This window comes from Molossus molossus, unplaced genomic scaffold, assembly GCF_014108415.1.
Source record: "Molossus molossus isolate mMolMol1 unplaced genomic scaffold, mMolMol1.p scaffold_m16_p_13, whole genome shotgun sequence".
Lineage (NCBI taxonomy): Eukaryota > Metazoa > Chordata > Mammalia > Chiroptera > Molossidae > Molossus > Molossus molossus.
Window position 1 is genome coordinate 84393778 of NW_023425348.1, and position 13388 is coordinate 84407165.

General features: G+C 36.2%; 1 protein-coding gene across 1 annotated transcript; it reads right to left on the bottom strand.

Annotated features, from left to right (window-relative positions):
• Positions 1–442: 442 nt before the first annotated feature.
• Positions 443–12880, bottom strand: LOC118628094 (olfactory receptor 5F1-like). Its single transcript, XM_036258825.1, is given in 3 exon segments — positions 443–481; positions 483–1286; positions 12290–12880. Coding segments are annotated over 3 exon segments (1434 nt in total).
• Positions 12881–13388: the final 508 nt, after the last annotated feature.

A 13388-nucleotide genomic window follows, 5' to 3' on the forward strand; every position in this document is an offset into this window, starting at 1 on the left:
TTACAAATATTTTCCATGGTTTGTTTCATGTGCTATTATGATTTTTGTTACTAAACAGTCTTTGCTGTCTTTCCCTAGGCAAGATTTTATGACAAACAGGCCTTATTTTTGATGATCCAGTCAAGATACAGAATAGATTAGAGGAGGGTCCATAATTTTATATAAGCATGGTATTTACTTATCCTTAGGTAAATTTAAGGTGGCTTCCCTTATAAAGTACATATATTTGAGTATTACAAAACATGATTATTTAAAAAATATTCTAATGAAAAACTGCAGCTTTGCCCAGCCTTTGAAGGGGTATAAAATATTCTATTTATTTCAGCAAATTAACCACACAATCTTGGAAATGAAGGAATCCCTTTCCTGGTAATTACATTCCATAAAGCCTTCTTTACTTCCTTATTCCTGAGGCTATAGATCAGAGGGTTCAACATGGGGATCACCACTGTGTAGAACACAGAAGCCACTTTGTCCTGATCCAGGGAGTAGCTAGAACTAGGTCTCAGATAAATATAGATGGCGGTGGAATAGAACAGAATAATAGCTGTCAGGTGAGAGGCACAGGTGGAGAAAGCTTTGTGCCTCCCCTCCCCTGAATGCATACGAAAAATGGAGGAGAGAATGTAAGTGTAGGAAGTGAGGATCACCAGCAGAGTTCCAACCATATTCACTCCAGCAAAAGTGGAAAGGATACTTTCGTTCAGGCGTGTGTCAGAACATGAGAGTTTAAAAATTGGAGGGTTGTCACAGAAGAAGTGGTGGATGACATTGGAACTGCAGAATGGCAGGCTGCTTATGTAACTTGTGTTCACCATGGAGTTCAAGAGTCCGGCTGTAAAAGCGCCTGCTCCCATTTTAAGGCAGACTGTCCTGGACATGACCAAGGGGTAAAGCAGAGGGTTGCATATGGCCACATAACGGTCATAGGCCATTAACCCAAAGAGGATGCATTCAACTGTGGCAAAGGCGATAAAAAAGTACATCTGCAGAAAGCAGCCAGCAAAGGAGATGGTTTTCTCTTCTGACAGTAAGTCCACCAGCATCTTTGGGGTGATGGTGGACGAATAACAAACGTCCACAAAGGACAGGTTAGCCAGGAAGAAATACATGGGTGTGTGAAGTCGAGAATCAGCCCTGATTAAGAGGATCATCCCAACATTCCCCAAAACTGTCAGAGTGTAAATCACAAAAAAGAGCGAAAACAGGATAATCTCTAGTTCCAGAGTGTCTACTAATCCCAGCAGGATGAACTCAGTCACCAAAGTATAATTTCTTTGGGTCATGTATTATCAATATAGTTTGCTTATACTTGTATTCATGTAGATATGTTCATCTGTAAACATTACAGGAAATAAGAGAAATGTTAATTATTCTCACATGGAGAACAAAAACTCCCTAAATTAATACAGCATACTAAATAGAGTGACCGAGGAAAGAGGAAAATTAGTGGAGCAATGGAGACTCGTTTGAAATTATGAAGCAAGTGACCTTAATAAGTCTGGTTTTAGGTCCCCCAAATTACTGGTCTCAATCCATATTCTTCACTTCAGTTTCTACAAGTGACACAGATTATCACCCACCAGCCCATACCCCAAATGCAAAGCATGCAATTATTCCTGCTGGACTATCTCCCAATCTCTGAGAGTTATATATGCATTTAACACAAATACATTGCTTATTTCTCAAGCCAATCTGTTTATTCTTCAACTCCAAAGTTCATGCATTGCCTCCCAGAAATTTTTTTTGTACCTCAAGCAACAAAAACAGTGATCATTTCAAATAACCAATAGTTTGACATCTGTCATATTTTATGGAATGTTTTTGTATTGTTTTAAAAGTGAACCAAATAATTGTTCTCATTACAAAGTACACTATCAAATTAATATACTGTAGTAGCAGACCCAGTACCTGTCCACAGCAGTCAATAACAGCATCAAATACTTATGTGCTTCTTCTCTGGTGTCTTACTCAGTAGACTATTTTCTTTTTAATTAGGGGTTCTCAATTGGAGCTTACAAGTGAAAAAAAATTTTCACTTTGTAAATGAAATGAAATGCAGTGGATACTTCAATTACCTAGTGGTAAATTTTTGAGAGTCCTTCTGAGTAAACACATGTTGCTGCACTTTTATTTTGTTTTCCTGGAAGAAAACTGGGTAACCATGGGGAATAGATTATAGGGTTTAATTGTGGAGTTAATCCTCTAAAGGCAGAAACTATGTCTCAAAAGAGAAAACATATATTCACATGCAGTTATGTGGCACTAAATGTTGCATCATGAAGTGGTTCCTGTCTCTGTATCAACTTAAAGTCTTTTGCAATGTAAAAGCTATATCAATTGGCTATTTACATTGCCTCTCTCTTTGGTTTTTTAGGCTATTTCAAATGGGTCATATCCCACTACACATTACTATTCTTCCCTTTACTCAAGTGTGTGTGTGTGTGTGTGTGTGTGTGTTTGTTTGGGGGAGGGGGGATTAGGGGCGGGAGTGGGACAGTGCAGTGATGGTCTGAGTCCGTTTAATCTTCAATCTACTCTGTTTTTGAGTGTAATTAATGAGATAAAGTACTAACTTAATTAACACTAAGAAGAAGAAAATTGATTTGTTTTTTTTTTTTGTGATTTTGAAATGATGTTGGTTTATTGCAGTTATTGTCTGTGACTCTTATCCTAGAAGGGATGATAACACAGGTTTTTCATACCTAAAGACCCAAATGAAACAAGGTGAATAAAGCACATTTGGAGTCCCAGTACGAGGAGAAAGTATTGGCGGGGAGAACTTATACTGCATTGTGTTCCATATTAACCTTTTCTATTTAAATTCTCAATTAATTTTCTGCACTAGTCTTTATGAAAGGCATTATTATTTTATGTATTTTGTAGATAAATAAAGCAAGACAATGATATTAAATGACTTTCCAATGGGAAAATTCTTAGGAAGAGAAAGAACTGAGCATAGTCTTCATCAGAAAGCAGCAAGACCCACTACTTAATTTCCCTGTGTAGTACAATTTATCTCAGTTGCTTAGAAATTTTTATGTGCATAGTTGTTATAATACACATATACACATATATAGATGCAATACACACATATCTGTATATGTGCATATATTCTACTAAGTATAGTCTTCCAATCGTCAGTACAGGTAGAGTTTTTATTCTTATAAATACTGAACTGCATGAAAGGTACTAAAGATTTATTGACATCTGTGTGACTCCTATCTATCATCTATCTATCTATCTATCTATCTATCTATCTATCTATCTATCTATCATCTATCTATCTATCTATCATCTATTTATTGTGTCTTTCCTTTGATTATCTTTTGAGGTAATGCAGATACTGACTTTCAGAGAAGGTGCATAAGAGATAAACTTTAAAACGAGTTTGAAAACATATTTGTAAATGTGCTAAATATCTTTGTTAATCACTGAATTACCTGAAAACATACTAATTTTCTTATTGATTTAGATTTCTATATATGGTAATTTTATTGAATAAAATTCTTGCATACTCTGTAATTTAAATATTATTAAAAGACTCAATGTGTAACATAGAATGACATAGTTAATGATAAATATATATCTCCTCAATTGTATCAACAGTACATATTAATAATGGAATTTGTCATTTTTAGTTCCTTGTTTCTATCTTTCTCTTTCTAAATTAGGTAATAAAAAATTTAGAACACAATCTTTTATAATTATTGACCAAGTTGATAGAACAATGCCTGTCATATTTTAGGCATTTAATAAATTTGTGAGTAAATGAACAGATGAACAAATATAATTGATTATACTTTAAAATTTAAATATAAAAATCTTTAAGTTAGCTTCACAAATTAAATGATTTATGATTCATCACTTTTCCAATTTTGAGCATTTTTATGTATATCATTTATGTAAATTTGATCTCAGGATGTTACTATTATACTCTAATAACTTCATTTAAGGTAAGAAGACTAATTCATGTAAGACAATTTAAACAAGGATGAAGGGTAAGTGAGTTCTTTATTTCATAATTTTCTTTGCCAAAATGAACATGTAGGTGCTTTTTTTATACAAAAGAATGAATAATATGTTGATTTGTTTAATAACTGCAATGTCTATTAATTTCTCTGGAGATTTAAGAAATAACATACTTAGAGAACACTCTGATAGTGAGTCCTATATTACCCCCCATGTAAAGAATAAGAATTCAAAGAGATTTGTTACGCTAAAACAGCAATTTTCAATTCTTTATATCTCATGGCACCCATAAAATGATTACTAAAATTCTGCAGCACACCAAAAAATAAATATTTTGTTTATCTGAGGAAAAAATAGGCATAATTTTGATTTATTCACACTAGTCAACTATAGTTGTGTTGGTTGTTGTTGTCGTTGTTTATTTGACCATTTAAGGGAAAAGAGGTCAGTGCCCCTGACTAAATAGTTAGGTATCGCATGCTTTAAAATACTTTACAGGAGACAAGAGCAGTGGGAAGCTGGAGCCCCAGAGACACTGGTGCGATCCAGCTGCCCTCCAGTGGGACCTGCAGGGTGCAGGGGCACAAGAGAGGCCTGTGCGACCCAACAGGGACTTTGCAATCTAGTTACCCCCAGGACCTGTGGGGTGCTGCAGCACCAGAGAGGCCTGCACGACCAAGCAGGGACTGTGCCATCCAATTACCAGCAGGACCTGCGAGGTGCTGGAAGCACCAGAGAGGCCTGTGTGACCCAGCAGAGACTGTAAGATCTAGTTACCCCCAGGACCTGCGGGGTGCTGAAACATCAGAGAAGCCTGTGCAACCCAGCAGTCCATTACATAGGCATAGAGCCGGGTCCCAAGAGGGACCGTGCAATCTAGTTACCCGAGGGACCTGCAGGGTTCTGGGGCACCAGGAAGGCCTGTGTGACCCAGCTGCACAAAAGATAGGCATAGAGGATGTGAAAAACTGAGGCTGAGTAAATAGAAGCTATGTGGATAAAAAAGCTGTGCTACATATACACAGTGGAGTACTATGCAGCTGTAAGAAAGAAAGATCTCTTATTTTTTGAGAACATGGAGGGACCTAGAAAGTATCATCCTATGCGAAACAAGCCAAACAGAGATCTCACTTATTTGTGGAATATAATGAACATAACAATCTGAGGAATGGGGTAGTCCCAGAGACGTGGAAGTGGGGTACAGACTGACAATCCCCAGAAGAGGGGGTGGTCGGGGAGAGATAAACCACAGAACTTATGTGCATGTATGCATGAACAATGGACATGGACAACAAGGTGGGGACAGGGTGAGGAGGAAGGAGGGGGGGGAATCAGTGGGGGAAAAGGAGAAACATCTGTAACAAAAATAAATTAATTAATTAAGAAAAGAAAAAAAAATCTTACAGGACACTAGTGTGCTGCAGCAAATCATCTGAAAATTCCTGCACTAAAATAAATATCATTTGGGAGGAATCCTCATATCTTGATTACATACTCATCATTTTTCTCTCAGGGTAATCAATGTTTATAGTACGTATCTCATCATTAATTATTGCTCCGTGTTCTGTTTCATTTACGCTAAAAACAATTCACTAAAGATTTTTGATAAGGAGGCACATTGGGCATTCACTTTGAATGGTGAGTGTGTCTCAAAGGTGCTAGCATCAGCATTACAAATTTGTGGTTTAACTCGTGAAATGAAGATGTTTTCAAAAATACTGGACAGTGACCTTGAAAGATAAGTGTTCTTTTCAATTTAATGGTTAAGGTTTACAATCTAGTTTTTTGGATGTTTGTTCCAAAAATTTATCATTGCAAATTTTTTGTGTGTGACACACCTCACCATCCCCTTTCTTCCTTATGTCAATAATGGCGCAGTGTAAACCAGACAGATTGAATTCGGAGGCTCAAACATACTTTCAATTTCTTTTTAAGATTGAAATATATTAGTGATATTTACATTAAGATATGTAAAAGGCAGTGATGCATAATGTTACAAATTTTGATAAAAATAGATTGGAGGATGCAGCTAGCAAGAGGAAAGAAAAACAAAAACAAAATAACATTTAAAAATATAAGTGATCAACTCATAAAAAAGTAAAATGAAAAATTATGAGAATAAATAAAGTTTGTCAGAGATGCTAATTATAGATTGATATTTAATCTGAATATTAGTTGAATTTCCTCATCACTGCAGAAAATGTTTAGAATTCAATTTTTTAATGGTTAACATTAATATTTCAGGTGCTCAGGAAAATAGATCTAGCAATAGATATAACATATGGAGATTACAAAACATCATTAAAATGTTTTAAACATTAGTACCAATAGTGACATCATGTTTATCAGGATGACAATATTTTAAAGATATGTATTGCAGAAATTTTTCTGCAAATACAACCCAATTACCAACAAAGCTTTATTAATATTCTAAAAGTGACAAACTAAGGCAACATTTTTGTGGCATTGTTATCACTTGCTGTTGAGTCAGCTCTAACTTCTGGGAACCCTATGAATGAGTGTTGTTCACAGTGTCCTGACCTCCGCAACCTTGACAGCAAAGGAGACTTATGCTTGTGGCTTTCTTTGTGGAGTCGATCCATGTCATGTTTGGTCTTTCTCTGTTCCTGTTGCCTTCTCTATGTCCCAGCATTGTTTTATTTTCCAAGAACCCTGCCCTCTCCTGAGGTGCCTGAAGTAGGACTGCCTTAGTTTTGTCATTGTGTGTCCAGAATGTCTCGGGCTTTATTTATCCAGGATCCACTTGTTCATCTTCCTGGAGGCCCATGTGATCCATGGAGCTCTCCTTGGAAGCCCTGTCTCTAATGAATCGATTGTTCTCCTATCAGCCCTCTTCACTGTCCAACCTTCACATCTATATGTAGTAATTGGGAGTTACGTGTATTGACACAGAGCAAAAAGACCAAGACATTTCTGAAGAAATATCTAGGAGTGATCAATGTCATTATATGAAGGAAAGCTGACCAATGAAAACAGTGTCACATTGATGAATAGAGCTTAGGGAAGTCTACACATTCATGAAATTTTACAATATCATACTGGGTGTCATTCAAGATGAATGGAGGATATATATTGAAAAATAAGGAATGGAAGAAAATAAGCTGTTATCTTTCAAAGAAGAAAAGATCTCTACCTAATACAGTAGAAAAAATTAATAATTTCAGATGTGCTAAAGATTTAAATATCTGTCACCATAAGTATATTAGGAAAAGAAGTTAAATATCTGAATAGAATAAGAACTAGCAAGATATGAAACCTGAAGTCTTATGTGCTGTGGGTGAGAAACAGGAATTGAGGAAACAGTTTGTTATATCTTAAAGATGAACATAAATAAACCCTACATCCTAACAGTGCCACCTCCAGAGACATGCCTAATGAATTCTTGCAGTTGTGCAGTGAGTGACATGTAAAGTCACATTCATATCATCACTGGCCATGGTAGAAGGTAACAGACAATTAATTAGTCATATTAAAGAAAAATATACTACAAATTTGGGAAAGTTTAGAGGGCAGGAATACGAAGACCATGGTAGAATGTTAGAAACAATATTCAAGAAAAAACACAAACAACAGAGAAGGCAAACTGTATGGCATTACATTCATAATATTAAAAGTATAGGTTTAGAGATAAAGATGAATTTAGTTTTAAAAGGAAAGATAAGGAATAATAAAAATGCAGAAGAGTGGTTGTCACTGTGAAGGACGCAGGGTAATGGAGCAATCACAGAGAACTCTCAATTATGGCAGTTCTTAGTTTTTTAATTGATTTTGGGTGGTGAGTTTATTTGTGTTCATTTACATTGTTTCCTAATTTACTTATTTTTTTTCAACAAACTAAAATTTTATATTTTACATAATGTAATGATAAAATTAATATTCAAACTAAGTTGAAAAATGTTTTGAAGTTAGTGCTTGTGTCCGAGGTTCCCCAGACCACCATCATCTTCAGTGATTAACCAGGACTCAACAAAACTCAGAAGAGCCTGTATGTGTATGGTTATGGTTTATTATGGCTCAAGAAATAGGTTAAAATTAGCAAAGGAAAAAGATGTGTAGGACGGTGTCCAGCAGAAACCAGGCATCAGCTTTCATGGGTCTGTCCCTGTGGAATCACACAGCAGTTAATGTTTCCTGTGTTGTTGCCTGACAACTTGGATGAAGTGTCACCAACCAGATATGCTTAACCAAGTTTTGGTGTCCAGGGTTTTATTGAGGGTCAGTACATAGACATGGAAGAATCACACCAATGTCTGTGGTATCTTGGTCTCCAACTGCCCCACCCAGAGTTCATACTGATACCACCTAGCCCAAAGCCCCAGGGATACCAAAAGTGTCATTCAACATAAATCACATCATTAGCATAAACTGTTAGCCTTGGGGCCCAGGATACAAAGATGCTCTTATTAGGTAGAGTATTCTAAGATTTCCGCGGTTTTCTGTCAGGATCCAGTCAAGGTCCAGTCCTGTAGACCTTTGGAATATATACAGTTTGGATAGCAAAGGCTGATTGAGTTAACCCTTTCCTGCTGAGTCAGTATATAAAAATATGTAATGCAAGATTCCATCTATTAACAATGTTATGTTTTATTGCATATTTTTGGATTTCTGCAATTGTTAATTATTCATTCTTTCAGTCTTTCTATCTTGTTGGCTGACTTTTACAACTGTGACATTCATAGGCTGAAGGTAATCTCTCTTTGTTCTTTCTTAATCACTAATGAAAATATTGACCAAAGCAAATTATAAAGTCATACATTTGAAAAATTTTAAATTAATTTTAATAAATTAATTACTCAAACAACTTTGAATGAATCAGAACATTTATGATATTTGTATATTAAAGTTGAGGTAACATTAAATATTCGAGTGAAATAAAATCCTGGAAAATTAGAAAAACAGAAAGGAAATAATACTGCAAAAGGGAAAACAATTTACATTAATAGATAAGGGTTTAATATATATTATTAGGTCTAGAGAAACAGAATAATAAAATCATATACAGTGTAATAATTAGAAGTCTCAAAGTTTTGTCAAGTTAAGATTGTTTTTTAAGTTATGTGTAAAATATTTGGAATGTTTTTTATATGAATGCATTGAACAATAAACAAGAAAACATAATTTAAAAAATATATGAAGGCCTGGCAAGTGTGGCTCAGTGAACTGAGCATCGAACCCTGGTCTGAGAATTCCTGGTTCAATTCCCGGTCAGGGTCACTGCACATGCTCAGGTTGAGGGCTAGATCCCCAATAGGGGACATGCAGGAGGCAGCAGATTGGTGTTTCTCTCACATCAATATTTCTATTTCTGTCCCCCTTCCTCTTTCTCTAAAAAAATCAATAAAATAACATTTAAATATAAAGTATGGCTGGTGATCATGTCAGAAACATCCAGCCCTGGCCGGTTTGGCTCAGGGGTTAGAGTGTCGGCCTGCGGTCCAGAGAGACCCGGGTTCGGTTCCCGCTAAGGGCATGTACCTCGGTTGCAGTTTGTCCCCGGCCCTGGTCGGTCGTGCGGGTGGCAGCCACTCGATGTGTTCCTTTCATGTCGATGTTTCTCTCTCTCTCTCTGTTCCTCTCTCTCCCTCCCACTCTACCTGAACAAAAAATTGAAAAATGTCCTTGGGTGAGGATAAAAAAAAAAAAGAAAAAGAAACATCCAAACCTGGAGAGAATTTAAAAAATACAATAAATACTATAAATTTACACACAAAAAAATGAAATAAAGAAACAATCAAAATTTACATAAGAAGCAAATGTTCAATGAATTAAATAAAATACCAATATTGTTAAGTGCTAATAGTCCCCAAAGTGGTAAATAGATATTGCAAATAAGATTAGTTACATGTAAAGGGCTGTGCTAGAGAGAAGACAGAGAACATGTCATGTGTGAATATCATGTGTCTGAAAACCCAAACCTCAGAATAACTCCGTTTCAACTTACAAACATTGTTGTTATTTTTTTTTATTTAAAATTAAAACATTTAATGGAAAGAATATAATATTAGTATTTACTGGTAAAAAAAAAATCTTGGTTCCATATATGATTCATTAAATGCCCAGGACAAAAAAACGTGGAAGGAATCCAGCCAACAACAGCCAGGTGGTGCAGAATAAAGTAGGTGGCTACTCAGTGAAAGAGTGAGCACCTCTGAGAACAGCCTGATCATTCCGCTGCAGGCCTCCAGGCAAGGTAACTGATGTGTGTTGAGAGCCCGGCCCCTGGGTGCACAGAGAGCACCGATGAACCTCCATCTGGCCCATGTCACCTACGTGGACCACCGAGGGCACTGGATGGTTGAGCAGGGTTACCTGCTAATGACAGGTATAATGCCACATCTCAGATGACTTCAACATCACCTCTTCAATCAGGTGCCCCTTCAGAGGCAAGGGCAAGGGAAGGGTCTGGACGAATTTCCCTCCCCGAACTGTAAGCGTGGATGTCTCTTTTAGCAAGCCCTGATCTCATTTTCCTCCAGAGTTCTACTAACCCAACTACCTATCTACCTTCATATTAATAATGCTTAAGTTATCTTATCAACATTTGTTATAACTGATGTATAATTGACATACCACATTATTTCGTTTCGGCTATAAAAGATAATGAATTAATATTTGTACCAAAGAACTCATATGCTTATATGCATAACCAATGCATATAGTCAACAATGCTAAAAGGGTGGGGGGGGGGCAGGATGTGAACAAGGGGGTCTGGGAAGGAGAAGGAGAACCATCTGTAACAAAAATAAATTAATACAAATTGAGAAAATAAAATAAATAAAACTGTTTAGTCTAAGGTAAATATATATCTATATTTGTATTCATTGTGAAATCACCACAGTAATTGTAGCTATTATCCATCACTCTGTATACTTGTATACTTGCTAAAAATGTTTTCCTTGTGATGAGTAGGTTTAAAATGTACTACCTTTGAAACATTCAAGTATGCATTATAGTCATATTAACTCCAGTCACCATGCTGTACATGCATCTCCATGAAATATGTATTTTATAATTGAAGTTTGGACCTTTCACTTGCTTAGGTTTATTATTAAAGTCCATTGATTTCATTGGCAGTTGAAAGGAAATTTCAATGAGCAGGAAATTTGTGAGTCTATTGTTAAAAACACATGTCATATTCCTTCACTGAAAGTCCATCTACCTCCTTTCAAATCATACACTGATTAAATGCTTTGCTGCAGCTGAATCTGTTTGTGTGGCTTTGTGTGCTTGTGTCTGACCCATGAGGGAGACAGGAAGAAAAGTGTTGGAAGGTTTTAAAGGGGAGGGCATAGGAAAGTTGTAATTATACATTCTATTCAGACAACAGTTTTGTTGATAGCACACTTTTGCATAAAATCGTACTTTTTCTTTAGTGAATATATATGTGTATGGGGTAGTTAAGGAAAACAAAGGTTGGTGAGTTTACAGTTGTAATTTGAACTACAGTCCTGAAATTTTGTTTAAGCATTCTACTGGGGATAATTCAGTATATTAAATGAAAATATATTAGATGTAAAGCATATTTGATATATGTAATATATAGCAATTATTATAAATTATGAGTAGTGAATCAAATGCATAGGGAAAGAATGTATGAATAATTACAAATATTTTCTATGGATAGTTTCAGATAACATTGTGGCTTTGTTGCCAAATTGTCTTTTTCTGCTTTTCCCTAGGTAAAACTTTATCACAAATAGGTCTTTTTTTTGATGATCCAGTCAAGATACAGAATGATTTAGAAGAGAGTCCACAATCTTATACAAGTTTGGTATTTACCTTATACTTAGGTAAATTGAAGGTAGCTTTCCTTATACATTACTAAAATTTGAATATTACAGAACATGATTACTTTAAAAATATTCTAATGGAATACTGTAGCCTTGAACCAGCTTTGAAAGGTCATTAAATATTCCATTATTTCAGAAAACTAACCACACAATCTTGGAAATGAAGGAATCCCTTTCCTGGTAATTACATTCCATAAAGCCTTCTTTACTTCCTTATTCCTGAGGCTATAGATCAGAGGGTTCAACATGGGGATCACCACTGTGTAGAACACAGAAGCCACTTTGTCTTGATCCAGGGAGTAGCTAGAACTAGGTCTCAGATAAGTATAGATGGCGGTGGAATAGAACAGAATAATAGCTGTCAGGTGAGAGGCGCAGGTGGAGAAAGCTTTGTGCCTCCCCTCCCCTGAATGCATACGGAAGATGGAGAAGAGAACATACGTATAAGAGGTGATGATAACCAGCAGAACCCCCACCATATTCACTCCAGCAAAAATGGAAAAGATACTTTCTTTCAGGCGTGTGTCAGAGCATGAGAGCTTAAAAAGTGGAGGGCTGTCACAGAAGAAGTGGTGGATGACATTGGAACTGCAGAATGGCAGGCTGCTTACATAACTTGTGTTCACCATGGAGTTCAAGAGTCCCGCTGTAAAAGCTCCTGCTGCCATTTTAAGGCAGACTGTCCTGGACATGACCAAGGGGTAAAGCAGAGGGTTGCATATGGCCACATAACGGTCATAGGCCATTAACCCAAAGAGGAGGCATTCGGTTGTGGCCAAGGTGATAAAGAAGTACATCTGCAGAAAGCAGCCAGCAAAGGAGATGGTTTTCTCTTCTGACAACAAGTCCACTAGCATCTTTGGAGTGATGGTGGACGAATAGCAAACGTCCACAAAGGACAGGTTAGCCAGGAAGAAATACATGGGTGTGTGAAGTCTGGAATCAGCCCTGATTAAGAGGATCATCCCAACATTCCCCAAAACTGTCAGAGTGTAAATCACAAAAAAGAGCAAAAACAGGATAATCTCTAGTTCCAGAGTGTCTACTAATCCCAGCAGGATGAACTCAGTCACCAAAGTATAATTTGTTTTGGTCATAGGTTACAAGTATAATTTTCTTAAGCTTGTATTAGATTGAATGCTTTATTTTATAAATGTTTACAACAAAAGTTAATCAGGACATTTTTCCACATAAAAATACCTAGGATAATATAGCATACTAAATAGAGGAACTGAAATCTAGAGGAAAGTTAGTAGACTAATGGGCAAGCATCTGAATTTATTAAGCAATTATCTGCATTGAACCTAGGTGGTAGCCTCTAACTAAGGTTCAAGTCCACTTTCTCCACCTATGTTTTTGAAAATGCAACCAACATACGTTCTATTTTTTTCCCCTAGTAATTCACATCCAAAATGTTAAGGATACCAATATCCTTGCTGAAATGTCTCCCAATTTTTAAACAGGTATGTAGTTTTAACTGAAATAAATTTTCTCCTCAAGACCACTCTGTTTATTCTTCAGCTCCCAAGTTAATTCATTGCCTCCTAAAAATAGTTCTTATGTACTCAGGCAGTAAAAATAGTAACCATTTCAAATAACCAATAT